Here is a 14741-nt window from a genome sequence, read left to right as displayed (position 1 = left end):
GATGTGACATTTACCTTCATCAGTTATCAACATCTTGACATTAGTACATCAAACCTGCGGTTTAATAATGAGGTTCAGTCGCCGTCCGATTAACAAACGATTCTGACACCCTTGTCATTTCCTCCTGTCAGAGAGAAAGGTCAGTGGGGAAGTCAAAGAGGTGAGACCCATGTTTATACATGAATGGACTACGAGATTAAACTGAACAAAGTTGACATGTTGAAATAGCAATACCAAATAATTGGCATGATTAAACTCTGGCAAACTGCAGCTCTGTGACAGACAAGTCAAAATATGGACCATAATCTGATATTTCTATGGATGAAGAATGAGTCACTTTTAAATGCTAAATAATACAAGTATCAGTGGAATGGAGTCTAAGGGATTTGCAATACTACTACAAAACAAGATGGTTACAATGCTTTTCTTATTGTTGCTTTCATGTGTTCTTCATTTGTGCTTTGGCCTGGGGCCTATTTCACAACAACAGACTTTGACTGTGGCTTATAGTCACAGACCTAAATATACATAAACGAACAGGCTTCAATTTCAGTCAGATTTATTGTCTTTATGTTGATGGTTCACATTCTTGTTTGTGAGTGACAAGTAAGTGACATGTTTGCACCCTGATAAATTGAATAATAAATAACTTTAAGTTTAGATAATTGAAACTTTGCTCGAGCTAAATGTTCAAAAGATATTATGCTGTTGAAGAAATCTTACTTTTTACTCTTTTTGCCTTTTCAAAATAAGGGGATGCAAACTTTTGCACCCAACCGTATAATAAAACTGTAATAAACAAACAAACAAACAAAAAACAACGCACAATGTGCGTCACCTGCTGCAATAATGAATCTGAAATATCTCCTAATTGTCCGTAATTTAGGTACTTAAAACTTTTAATTACACACAAAAACGTTAAAGCAATTACAGGTAACACAGCACATGCATAACAATACATTGCAGTTTCTAGGCACTGGCACAGGGAATAATTTGCTCTAAAAGTTTAAAAAAGTCGGTTCAAACACGACGAGCCTATTAGGTAGATAGTTGGCTGCAATACACCAAACAACACTTCAAATAAGGAATGGAACAGAAAACTGGAAAAATGTGTGGTACATGGAAATATACATTTACATTTAGCAGTATATATACACGACCCATTAAGCAACTATGTCCAAATTAATATTTTACATTTACTCTGGATACAAATGCTCTGAATGACTTTCCCAATAAAAGGGGGAGAAGTGAAATGAATGTCACTGATTCGAAATCCACGTCCGCTTCTGATTAATGACTTAACTGAAATTTCAGACCACATCCTGAACTCTACACCCCTCTTCGGCCGGCGTGCTCAACGCACGGTTTCCTTTATTGTAAACAACAATGAAGTGTGATTTTTGAAAAAAACAGATGAGCCACCGGTGTACGAGGAGCCACCAATCATTTGTAGTCTGTAACCGAAGCGGCTTTTGAATCCCTCCTTCTCTTCCCATCTCTTCAAATTCATTGGCTGCCGGAGGAGTAGCGACAATGTTTAATGCACCATGCGGTGTCCGGAGTTCAGTCAGTGAGAGGAAGCGCTGTATGTGTTTGGGGCTGTTATACGTGCAGAAAATACCAAGTAACGACTGCGTATATATTTCAGAAGATCCACCTTTTGCTGACAGCTACAGAGACTTGTGGCAGAACGAGGCGTTGTTGCTGACCACCTCCTCAGCAGCTGGCTCTCTGTGTGCACTTTGACGGGGACGGAGCACAAGGACAAAAAAATTGCCACTACGGGAATCAGTCAGTCAGCGCTGTTTCGGACCTGGTGGGGGGAAACAACAATGACATTTTAAAATTTCCACTTTGGATTTACCTTACCACACATCTGGATTCTTTTTCCCCCCCTTTCTCTCTCCCACTGTTTCTCCGAACAGTTTTCCTTTCTGAAGAACGGTGACTCACTGCAGGCAGCAGGCAGCAGGCGAGCCGCTGCATCCTAATCAGACAGCGGAGAGGACTTCAGCTCATTGACATTACAGTCATACTTTTCTGGAGCACTTTTTTTTTTTTTTTCCACTGTGCTGCACTGTAGCCTGCATGTGTATCGGAGGCTTGTGGCTTTTTTCCTGCACAGAGAGGGGAAGCAGGATACGGGTGGTACCCACTGAAGCGGTGAGGGGATGAAACTCCCTGAACCCTGCTGGAAGTGACTGTTTTGATTTGTACAGTGATGCTTTCTGGACTATTTGCTTCGGCAGATTGTTTAGGTAAGTTTACGCATTTTTTCTATGTTCTAACTCCCGTTTTTGTGTTGTTTCTCACCTATGTTGTTCATTTTTATTATTTTTTTTAACGCTTACTATTTTCCAACCACCACTATATGCATGCGAAAGCAACAGCTTCTTCTGAGGTCTGTTGAATTTTGCACAGAGAGACAGACAGAGAGAGAGAGAGAGAGAGAAGACCGACAGGGAGCATCGGTGGAGAGAATTACACGACTGTGCCGAGATGTTGGCAGCTCTTTTCTGAATTTTTATAAGGCTCATTTTAAATATCCGGATTATGCGGATTTGTTAATGCGTGTAAGAGGCTCATTTTAAACACACTTATTCAAACGGGCGCCACAATAGGCCGTTTCCAGTTGTACGCCCGCAGTGTAACCAGGTTATTAAAGTTGCCCTGTTACAGTTTCCGTCAGCATTCTCATAAGAATGGGTCATTACCACGCCGGGGTCAGGTCGTGCATTGCACATTGGAGATTTAAAAACGGCACCGTGAATCTTGTCTTTACACTTATGTACGAAGTAAATAAGCTACAAGGGAAATAATTATTTCCCTGTGTGTCAAGGCTGCGCCGAGTGTCTTCCCAAGGTTAACTAATTGACAAGCTTCCCCCATAATTGTGCAGATGAATTACACATGAGCCGTGTTTCGTATTTGGCTCAGCGGTGGATCTGATTTCTCCCTGGCATAATGGCTTCTGTTGCTTAGCCCGTTTTGTATTTAGGTGATTAATTACTACATTTATATTTTAACACACATGCATGTTTTCTGTTTTCCTTCATAGGTGGTATGAGTGAACAGTTACAATGACTATTCTGTGTGGAGACTGGATCGCGATTATTGCTCAGATGAGTCTGGGCGCTCAGCTGAATATAAATTAGGTGTTCAGCACCACAGATCGCTGGAAGAGGCAGAGGAAGAGAGAGACAGAGCAAAGACAATCCACAAAGACAAATGCCAAGGCCTCACATGATGAACAGGACTCTTTTTTTGATCCCAAATAATAGAAATATCAAATTTGAGTCAAATATCAACAGGTCGAAGGAGGAATAAAAAACACACACTATAGCATTTTTTTATAGAGTGGGGATGCATCTTTCGGTTTTCTTTTTCCTCCTCTTATGGGCTCAAGCCCTGACACTGAAAAACTTAAACTACTCTGTTCCAGAGGAACAGGGTCCAGGGACAGTGATAGGGAACATTGCCAAAGATGCCAGACTTGGGCTGGAACAGACTGGGCAGGGAGGACAGGGTAAGAAAGCCAACTTCAGGGTGCTGGAGAACTCGGCCCCTCATCTCATCGACGTGGACCCCCAAAGTGGTCTGTTGTACACAAAGCAGCGCATTGACAGGGAAACGTTGTGTAAGAGGAACCCCAAGTGCCAGCTCTCCATGGAGGTGTTTGCCAATGATAAGGAGATCTGCATGATTAAAATAGATATTCAGGACATTAACGACAACTCACCCACTTTCCCCTCAGATCAGATCGATATTGACATTTCTGAAAATGCAGTGCCAGGGACACGCTTTCCCCTGACCAGCGCGCATGATCCAGATGCTGGAGAAAACGGCCTTAAAACCTATCAGATAACACGCGACGACTACAATCTCTTTTCTCTAGAGGTTAAATCCCGCGGGGATGGGACAAAATTCCCAGAATTAGTTATTCAGAGACCACTGGACCGAGAAGAGCGAAGCCATCACACCCTTATTTTGTCAGCCACTGATGGGGGGGAATACCCCCGGTCAGGTACCATGCAGATAAATGTTAAAGTTATTGATTCCAATGATAACAGCCCCGTGTTTGATCAACCCTCATATGTTGTAGAAATTCCTGAAAATTCACCGCCTGGTAAAGTCCTGATAGATTTAAACGCCACTGATCCTGACGAGGGCAACAATGGACAAGTAGTCTATTCTTTTAGTGGCTATGCCCCAGAGAGAATCAGGGAGCTCTTCTCCATAGATTCTAGAACAGGGGTCATAAAGATTCAGGGCGAAATTGACTATGAAGAGAGCCCGGTTATTGAGATAGATGTCCAGGCGAAGGATCTAGGTCCTAATCCAATCCCAGGCCATTGTAAAGTTACTGTTAAAGTGCTTGACAGGAATGATAACTGGCCGTCTATAGGCTTTGTGTCTGTGCGACAGGGAGCCATCAGCGAGGCAGCACCTCCAGGCACTGTCATTGCTCTGGTCCGTGTCACAGACAAGGACTCAGGCAGAAATGGGCAGCTTCAGTGCAGAGTGCTGGGTAATGTCCCTTTCAAACTCGAGGAGAACTACGATAACTTCTATACAGTGGTGACAGACAGGCCCTTGGACAGAGAGGTGCAGGATGAGTACAACGTCACCATTGTGGCCAAAGACAATGGCATTCCTCCTTTAAACTCTACAAAATCGTTCACCGTAAAGATTCTGGATGAGAATGACAATATTCCTCGCTTTACCAAGTCAGTTTACCTTCTTCAGATCCCTGAGAACAACATCCCTGGGGAGTACCTGGGTTCAGTTCTGGCACATGATCCAGACCTTGGCCAGAATGGCACAGTGTACTACAGCATAATCAACTCCAATGTGAGCGGCGGGGATGTCAACACCTATGTTAATGTAAACGCTGCTAATGGAGCCATCTATGCTGTGAGGTCTTTTAACTATGAGCAAATAAAATATTTTGACTTTAAGGTTCTTGCTAAAGATGCAGGATCTCCACACCTGGAGAGCAACTCTACAGTACGCATCAGTGTTCTGGATGTCAATGACAACATCCCTGTCATAGTTCTGCCCCTGCTCCTAAATGACACTGCTGAAATTCATGTGCCACGTAATGTTGGCGTTGGCTACATTGTCACCACGGTGAGGGCAGTGGATAATGATTATGGTGAGAGTGGGAGGCTTACCTATGAGATCTCGGATGGCAACGAGGAGCACCTTTTTGAGATTGATCCAGTGACTGGAGAGGTGCGAACAGCCCACCCATTCTGGGACGATGTGAGCCCCATTGTCGAGCTGATCATCCGAGTATCGGACCACGGCAAGCCAACCCTCACTGCTGCCGCCAGGCTCATCATCAAGGCCTCCAACGGACGTCCTCCTGATGGACTGCCACGTATGAACGAGAATCACAATTGGGATATGTCCCTGCCTCTTATTGTAACTCTGAGCATCATATCCATCATGCTTCTGGCTGCCATGGTGACCATAGCCATCAAGTGCAAACGGGAAAACAAGGAGATTCGCACTTATAATTGTCGCATTGCAGAGTACTCGCACCCTCAGCTGGGGAAAGGCAAGAAAAAGAAGATTAACAAGAACGACATCATGCTGGTGCAGAGCGAGGTGGAGGAGCGGGATGCCATGAATGTGATGAATGTGGTAAGCAGCCCTTCCTTGGCCACCTCTCCCATGTACTTTGACTACCAGACACGCCTGCCACTCAGCTCACCAAGGTCAGAGGTCATGTACCTCAAGCCCACTGCCAATAACCTCAGCGTGCCCCAAGGCCACGTGGGATGCCACACCAGCTTCACAGGCCCAGTCACCAGCACTACAGACACACCTACTAACCGCATGTCCATCATACAGGTAAGAGAAATTGCACTCTGCTCATTCACTGATGTGCCACCGTTTTCACGCCGCAGCCCCCACAAGCTCCCACTTTCTATAAAAACGTTTGCCCCTTGATTTGCAAATTGAAGGAAAGAAGAAGACAATGACAGGCAGAGCAGAGAGGCCCAGGAGCACAGGGAGGGAGAAGTAAGCATTAGTAGGATTAAACAGTCATTCTGGTGCTCTCATAGAACAAAGCCAGTGACATCAACACAAATCAGTTGTGCATGACATGTGTCACGGCAGGCTTTTGAAATCTGTTTTTCTGTAGAATTTTTCAATAATCACTCAATCACTGTTGTCTCATTCCAGTGGAACAAAGTTTAGCCTTCGGTTTAGCTATAAGCTAATATTTGTTGTTTTAGGACCGATTCCTGTCTAAATTACAATTACGCAATGCAATGATCCAATAACTAGTCAATATTTTGAAATGTTTTGTTTTTTTACACCAGCACAATTTTAAATATACCTTTCTCTATATTAGTGGTAGTTTATCAGGAGAGCAAAGTTACCAAGTTTAGTTTTAAGCTATTTTCACACCATCACAGCCATCAAATTCCATAGCTTTTTCAGGTTAATACTTGTGATTGTAATTCCAAGAGATTAGCAGAGTGTACTTATTTTCACAGTTACTTTATACGTCTTTGTGTGGAGTACTTGGGTGTATAAGCCTCTAACGTGATAACTTCTTTGCGTCTTTGGCCTTAAGCCCATTAAAAGTCTGTCGTGTCAGACAAGGATTAAGGCCCGCTGCAGACGGCACTAGGTAACACTGGGGATAATGGGCAGCTGCAGGTAGTTGAACCCTTTTCTAATGTTCACCTTTTTATTAACAAATAAAATGTTATGTTCCTAATAGGATTTGATAGAAATAACAGAGTTCTCACTGAGCCTTATTATTATTATCATTATGTTTTTCCTATTATGTTTGGCATAATTGGAAACTGATTTTTTTTTGTTCGGTTATGTCCTGATGGACTCAATTAGTCTCTCCAGTACACTCCTGCTTTTTCTATCCCACTCTTGATAGGGTTATCCCATACTGGATAGGGTTATGATAATGTGATCAGATTTGATGTGTTTGCACCAGAGATGAAGGCTACTGTCTGTTGTTCACACCCTCAGTCTCAGTCATGCTTCTATTATAAGCCAGCTGCATAGGGCAAGGGTCAGGAACAAGACCGTTAAGGCTGCCTAATCAGAGGGACAGAACAATTGCTGGCCCACTCTGCAGCCTGTTCCTCTGCTAATGTAGTGATGATGAATATGATGGCATGACACTGTTGCACACCCATTTTGAGCACTTCCTTACTATTTCCCTTCAGACTGTCAAAGAGGAAAACAAGCAGGAGCAGCAAAAGCACATTCTTTAGTGTCTTGTTTACAGAGGGTCCCCTCAACGCATCAGGCGCGCAGGGTGCTCTATTGTATTATTCAACAGAAACCTGTGTAGAGGGAGATGGCCTGAGGCATTAAGTTTCTTCAGAAGCTGTACAGAAGCGTATCACATTCCTCCCTCCTCCCTGCTTTTGCTTCTGCCTCCAGTCTCCGTTAGTGTGGACAGTAAGTAACCTGAGTCAGAGGAAAGTGGCTATGGGAAAAATGTCAGGAAACAAAGACAGAATTCCCCTTCCATCGATCCCAAGGCCTCTCAGTCCATCTGTCACTACGGTTGCCACAGGAGGAGAGGCTAAATGCAAAAATAAATGAAGAGCTGGATAAAGTGGGAGAGCGTATCGCCTGCTCAGTCAGTTTCACAAGGGCACCTTAGTTTTGCTGTCTTCATCTGTACCTACTGTAGCTGCCTGCCACTCCTTGTCTCTCTCCAAATTGCTGTTGGCCTCTAATGATGTTTTATAGTGGCGCACTGGTAGACGGGCTGGGCTGGTCTCTAGCTGTGCGAGGGGAATAATATAAACATATCAGCAGAGCTCTGCTGGCCTTATCATTGTCACCACTGTGCCAGCACCCAGCCCAGTGGAGAGCTTCATTTCATTTGTGAAGAGAATTCTGGGATAAGGAGATGGATGATACGTAATGATGCCTAATTCCGCTTAAGGCGTTGAAGGGAATTACTTAGTGTGGAATCAAGGTTAAAACCAATCTGCTGAAAAATTCCTCAATGCTCAGGAAGAAGGGATTTCAGTAATGTGCTCCAAAGAGTGAGCCTGCGCCCACTTGAATACATTTTAGGATATTGTCCCACATTATGTTCAGCTTCACCAGCTGTGTCATGCTGTGGCCCACTGACTGCCTGTCCTACCTTTTCAAGAAGCTGCCCCCGTTGTTGCCAAACATTCAAAGACTCCTGTGTCATTACTTTTAAATGGCCCATAATTTATCATATTGATTTGTTTGGAAGTTTTTGGTGTTGTAATTTGATTCACCATGAAAATCTAATTAAACAGAATTCTGTCTCAGTGGGAGATCATCCATGTTAATAAGGTGCAGGTGGTACTGAGGCAAAGGGGAAAGTCTGAAAGGTTATAAAAGCTGCCTTTAGGTGGCGACATTCTGCCTTGTGTAGTGTGGCATTGAAATGAGGGTGTCAAGGAGAAAAGGGGCTCTAGTCTGTGCCAACTGGACACTGTTACTCCGTAAGGGGGCTTTCGCTGCTCTCAACAAAAAATGTAATCTGGAATATAGAACAATATGTGCACGAAGGTGTTTTGTTATACTTTATTTGTCTGTCGGTCACTGTATTAATCAAGCAGACACTGAATCCATTATATTTAAAATTAGCTCAGGTTTACTGCACATCAGTGTGGGGGGGGACACATTTCTCTTCTAGCAATTTACAATAAACCAAGGTTTTAACGTGGTTGCTCAAAATAACTCATAAACATACTGAGTGAAAAAAAGCAGTTACGATGTACGACTGTGATCATTTAGATAGTGTTTATAAAAAATTACTGCTTTGATCTGTTTAGGTTGAGTACATGCATGCCAACAATCTAGCTTGAGCAGATGTTGAAAATGGATGCTTCCAGGAATGGTCTTACTCTGCATAATTTAGGGGGAGAGTGTGTGTGTGTGTGTGCGTGTGAAAAGAGAGAGTGGGTGTAACATCATTGTGCATTCCAGGCATGTGATTTAAGTATTTAGCTGGCAGCCTTCGTGACAGAGCCCTTCTCTTTTATGAGCGTGACAATATCTTGCATTTGTCCGAACCTTGAAACACCCTTCCTCCAAGAATAATGCGCGCGGGCACACACACACACACATAGACACATGTATACACAAACACAGAGATGCACAAGTAACTGGGCCCAGGCTGTTTTTGAGGATTCTACCGAAAAGTCTTATCAAAGCCTCCGCTGTATATTGTATTGAAATTGCTCCCACACTTCAGTGGCCACTCAGGCAATGAATAGAAAAGCACTCTTTATTTCATTTCTCTCCCTCTCCCTTCATCTTTAGATAACTGCATTCCTCCAGAGCTTTCTACTGAATGAGTTTGGTAAACCTGTATGTCCTGAAGTCTGCTTGCAGACAGGATTGAGCAGCTCAGCAGCTAGATGCACAAACAGTCAATTATAGAAATGAGAGACAGTTCGAGAGGTCACTTATAATTTGTGTTTTTTTTGTACAACAGTTAAGCTCTTCTGGGTGACTAGGTCGGATTTGTTTTATTTGGGCTCTGCACTTACACAAAAAATTATAAATAAAAAAATATTAGCTTGCCTTAGGGTGTATCTTCACATTTCCTCAAATAAACCTGCTGCTACTGTACTGTACATAACACTACACACTGAAATTCTGAATTATTAATAGGTAGTTTTATTTTCCCCCCTCTCCCACAAGCTCATATGATAGATACAACTGAGAGGAAGTGCAGTCAGACCACAGCATGTTGCTCTAGGGAACGGCAGTAAATTATGTTATCTCTATACAAAATACCCAACACATAGAAATGTTGTCATTGAATGTTTCATTAATTAGCCACTGCTATTGGTACTTTAGCTGTATTCTGACTTGCTTGCTAGTTTTTTTTTTTCAGTACAGATTCAACACTATGTCTTGAAGCTGAAGCAGCATGTAACGCACTACACAAAAGCGCAGCCTCTGTACATTTGCATCCTATTTCATTAATAAATCATAATGTTTAACAGATCAGAGGAAAGTGGAAGATGTCGTGGTAAACACGAGAGGTCTCTGGCTACACATTTGTTAACATAGTTGGGGGAAAGAAGGGCAGAACACAAGAAGTGGAATACAGAAGCTATAGATATTTCCTAAATTAAACAGCCTTACATTTTTGAGGTTTTTTTTAAAGTAGCAAGGGAGAAAGGGAAATATAAGGACTGTGGTAGACCTTTAAAATTGCTTATTCTCCCAATGCCTTCAGTATGTGGCAATGGAATCATTAGAAAGAAAGAAGAAATCTGCTGTGGTTGTAATACATATAAGTGTCTTAATCTTCTCCCTTTCATTCTTTGGACACTTTTCTATTAAACTGGCTAAGACTGAAAACTCAGTGCAACTCTTCATGCAATTAATAGTTCATTTGCAGATACAAATAATAAGTACCCAGAAGATTTGTTGGAGACCAGAGGCAGCGGTGGAAGCAAATGTTTTATTTATTGCAACTTCTCTAAAATCCAAATAACTATGCTAAATAATTGAATATAAATGCAGCCTTCTGACAGTGCCCCCCCAACCCCCAGTAGAAACAATTTCCCCCAGTAGCTTATAACTAACTCCGATTGAATCACACAGTAGTCAGAGGTAGGTAGACCCAGACGCAGGGTAGAAAGATGACTGAGGGTTGTGTATATTGGCGTTATTGTTCAGCCACTAGAAAACCTTTCAGCCAGCTGTTGTGCACTTACCGAACACAGGATTTAACTGTGGTGGTAATTTTATTATTTTAACAGACCTCAGAACCTGGCAATGCAGAGCAACAAAGGAATGTAGTTCTATCCAAGTGTAGAGAAAGACAGGATATGAGAACACAATTTGACCTCCATGACAGGCAGATTGGCCGGACATATTAAACAATTTTGCTCGGTTCAATAGGAAGTAGTCTATTGGAGATGACATGGCACGATAATAAGACTGTGGATTGTCAGCGGACACACTCAAGTTATTGTGTTTGCGTGTGCATGACTGTATGTGTCTGATAAAGGGGAAGTGGATGATTAGGACTCCTCTGCCTAATTCATTGAAACCAGGGCTTCAAAATGTCATGTTGCTTTGTCATGTCATTCTTTTTTTTTTTTTTTTTATTAAGCTTGTTTTACATTCCAAAGGCAAAAGTGGCATTTAAAATCGTTTCAGATCAAGTCTTATAAAACTAAGTAATGACATTTTTATTATGTTATTGCAGAGCCACCCAGAGAAGAGCGCTTTGCTTCTGTTGCTAGTCATTTTGTTTATTGTGGCTGTTTCCTTGTGTGACAGTGAGTCTTGTTTTCCTGACCCTGCCCAGTTGCCCATATTTCTATCGCAGCGCACACCTACACCAGATGGAAGTGAGTGTACCTGTCAGTCCATTTATTGAAGAAGTGTTTTCTTTCTAGCATCAGCTCCTTCAATACCTGATATTTTATACAAGAAAAGAAGATTGTGACAAAAAAAAAAAAAATCACTGCATGCCCTCAGTAGATTTTGAGGCATTTACCTTGGTGCTGCTGGCATTGTGCTCAAACAGCTCAGACACTGGGAGCAAACCTAGCATCAACAGAGGTCACAAAAACAAGAGAACAAAACATAACCTTCACAGCGGAGGAATCTAAGATTCAGCTGCCATGTGTCTATGTGTGTATGTACGCGCACGCTCACACACACACACGCATGCACCTGCGCAACCACCAGCTGTGCTCTGAAGCGCCAGTCTTGTTGGTTCCCTCAGGTTGAAATGGGCTTCGCTGTAGGGCCCCCCTGCCCCCTGAGGGTCGTTAGATCCCTCTGGGGGTCTTTAGACTTTACACTTTGAGCGGCAGGGTGCTGGATCTGCAGCAATAGACTGGTATAGATAGGAGTCACCTCACAGTAAAGTGTGCTGAAATGCACAGCACACAGAAGGCTACATAGGCGTACATGACATGGTGATGTATTCCTTGAACTGCCGGCAGCTGGGTCTCCTTGCTGTAAATCAAACACTTTCAAAGTCAAACAAAGTGGAACTCGCTCTGCTGTGTCTTGGCATGGGCCCAACCTGAGAAAGCTTTTATTTCTGCCACATCTTCCTTCACTGTGCCCCCTAGGCATGTGCTGCAGAAACAACACGCGGCTCAAAGAATGAGTTATGTGAATCTGTTCTCACCTTCTATCTCATTAGTATAAGAGAAATGATTTATCCCTCTGTCCCGGAATCTCCTCTCCTTGTCCTTGCCTTCTACAGTTCAGCACTTCTTCAGCTTCATCAGTAATGTGATTAATTGATTGGAGGAATATACCATGAATGCCATCTCATTTGCACTAATTTTACCTAACTACGTGTCAAAACAAGCTGCTACAGTATAAAAACCGGCCTCATTCGCTCATACAACTACTGGACTGCATTACAGTTGGCCGACCCTGTATCGGCAGTTTGCTTGGCCATTTGAGGACTGTTTTTCTAAACGGTGTAATTCTGCCAGTGTATGTTTGCATGTTTGTGTGTGGGGTATGAGTGTGTTTGAGAAACTCTGACACTCTAATAGGAGGAATCCCACTGTCTCCTCTGTTCCTGCTTACATCTGTAGCACAGTTTGAAATCTGACTCCCATGTCGAAAGCTGTGTGTGTGTGTGTGTGTGTGTGTGTGTGTGTGTGTGTGTGTGTGTGTGTCTGAAGGGAATTGACAGCCACTGTATTTTGCAGTGGCTGTTATGTGTTTGTGGCAATGGAGGCGAATAAGTCGGCACTCTCGGATGTTATTGCCTAAACAAAAGGCCCGCTAAGTGGTGGGCGCGCAAGATTTGTTGTCAAATGTTTCACTGTGTCTACACTCCGAGGTTGCAGTGGCAATGCAGAAAGCTAATGGCGTATTGGAAATGGTATATTTGACCGTTCTCATCTTCTTCTATTGTACTACACAGCTGTACTCAATTTGCCCCTCACTGGGTTTAAATCTTGGAGAGAAATCTTTTTTGGGCCTTTAGCATTCAGATCAAATGCTGGTTTGCTTCGTTTCTTATTGATTTTTGCTCTGTTTGGTACTGAAATACTGTATTTCATTATCTATCGCTCTGAGCATTGTTGAGTAAAAAACAACCAGTGCTCGCTCTCCCGCTTCCTTCCCTCCTACTTCTCCTGCTTTGACTCTTTTCCTTTTTGGAATCCCTCTCTTTCTCTCTGCTCTTGTCATCCCAGATAAGCATGGCAATTGCTCATGTTACTGACGACCCAAGCCAAATTCATAATGATGAGATTATCTTGTCAACAGTACAGAGTGTATATGTCTGCCGTATTGATCTGCGCACAGTCTTAATAAATGAAGTACCACGATGGAAGCGTTGGCTCAATGATAACTCTGAACAGATCTTGCTATTTATACACTCTCAACACTACTAAAATGATGAATGGAACTTGTGCATTGTGCCCTTCCTCTTTCTTTTCCTCCTCTCCTTTCCTCTCCTCTCCCCGGATTGATAGGGTAAAACAGCCCCTCTCCCCACACACATTGTCTGAAATGTGTCCTCTTTGAGGTCATGTTGACATACTGAGTCAATGTACTCCCAGGTGGAGAGACATGAGTGCTGCTGTGGGAGGAACCAATCAGATAGGCTACAGTGGAGTAGAAGCGTGGAGGGTAAAAAAAAAAAAAAAAGGTCTGCGAATGTCTTTAAATGACTGGGTTTGAAGGGGAGTTTATCTGTGCATTTGAGGAGAAGGTCAGCAGGGTGTAGAGCCTGAGATTATGTGTGATTGTTTCTTCTGTGGGCTAGCTGATTAATGCTTAATCTGGTCTGACAGATTCTTAATGCACGTAGACACACTTAAAAGACACTGAGAGGAACTGGCATTCAGTACTTTGACAATGGGGCATTATCCTAAAGCCCTTTCTGTCAGTTTTTACCCAGGTGTACAGACAGTATCCTTTCTATCTTACACTCCCTCAATTGCTCATCCCTGCTGACTTGATACGTATACAGTAGATAGGTCACCTTGAAGTTTAACTAGACAAAGTCCATCTGCTTTGTGTATATGTGCATAGAGTGGGGGAAGGGAGAACCCAGGTGTGTGTGTGTGCTTGTGTGTGTGTGTGTGTTTGTGTGTGTGTGCATTTGTGCCTGCATTGATATTAGATGTGTGTATGTGTGCAATCTGTTCATCTGTGTTTTTATATCTGCGCCTGGCCTTGGTTCTGGACTTTGGGGAAATATCTAAAATCCTTTCATCCACAGAGCAGCTCCTCCTCCATCACACAGTATAATTTTAGTCCTTTAATGTTTTTGTTCCTGGCTTGTTTTAACTCTAAATTATAGGACGCTTTTCTTTAGTCAATTTTAATACATATACTTTTGAAATGAAGGTTTAACAACTTCATTTTAAATGTGTAATAAACATTTGTGCTTTTAGCTGCCTGAAAACTGCTTATTCCCGTTTCATTTTACATTGCAAGGCTGCAAATATACATTTCTAACAAACATAAGGTGAAATGCTGACTTATTGTAAATGGCAGCTTAGATATTACTCCAAACACTGAAGGAAATACAGTAGGTCCATGTCAGTTGAGCCATTATTTGATTTTGTTTGTTGCCTTTTGTAATGGAAAATCAGGTTTAAAATGTTTGTTTTTGTAAGTTAGCTTTGATTTTTTATTTTTTTTCCTGGAAGTTGAAGCCGCACACAAATGTAACATAGTGTATTTTGGATTCCCACAGTAGATTTTGGCACAGTGTCAACCCTGGCCACTGACAGAGACGACTG

General features: G+C 42.6%; 1 protein-coding gene across 5 annotated transcripts in view; it reads left to right on the top strand.

The window, feature by feature from the left end:
* The first annotated feature begins 1196 nt into the window (after positions 1–1196).
* The window catches only part of pcdh17 (protocadherin 17), a 55705-nt gene continuing 42160 nt past the window's right edge, over positions 1197–14741 (top strand). For 2 of the 5 annotated variants that reach the window (XM_067496149.1, XM_067496148.1), the window contains exons 1-2: positions 1197–2258; positions 3059–5649. In XM_067496149.1, coding sequence (XP_067352250.1) covers positions 3364–5649 — 2286 coding nt within the window. In that variant the 5' untranslated portion in view covers positions 1197–2258; positions 3059–3363. Of the gene's footprint in view, positions 2259–3058; positions 5860–14741 lie in introns of all 5 variants that reach the window. The other 3 variants (XM_067496146.1, XM_067496144.1, XM_067496147.1) reach the window with 3 other exon arrangements.

This window comes from Channa argus, chromosome 2, assembly GCF_033026475.1.
Source record: "Channa argus isolate prfri chromosome 2, Channa argus male v1.0, whole genome shotgun sequence".
Taxonomy (NCBI): domain Eukaryota; kingdom Metazoa; phylum Chordata; class Actinopteri; order Anabantiformes; family Channidae; genus Channa; species Channa argus.
The sequence above is the reverse complement of the archived record's forward strand: the minus strand, read 5'-3'. Positions and strand labels throughout refer to the sequence as shown.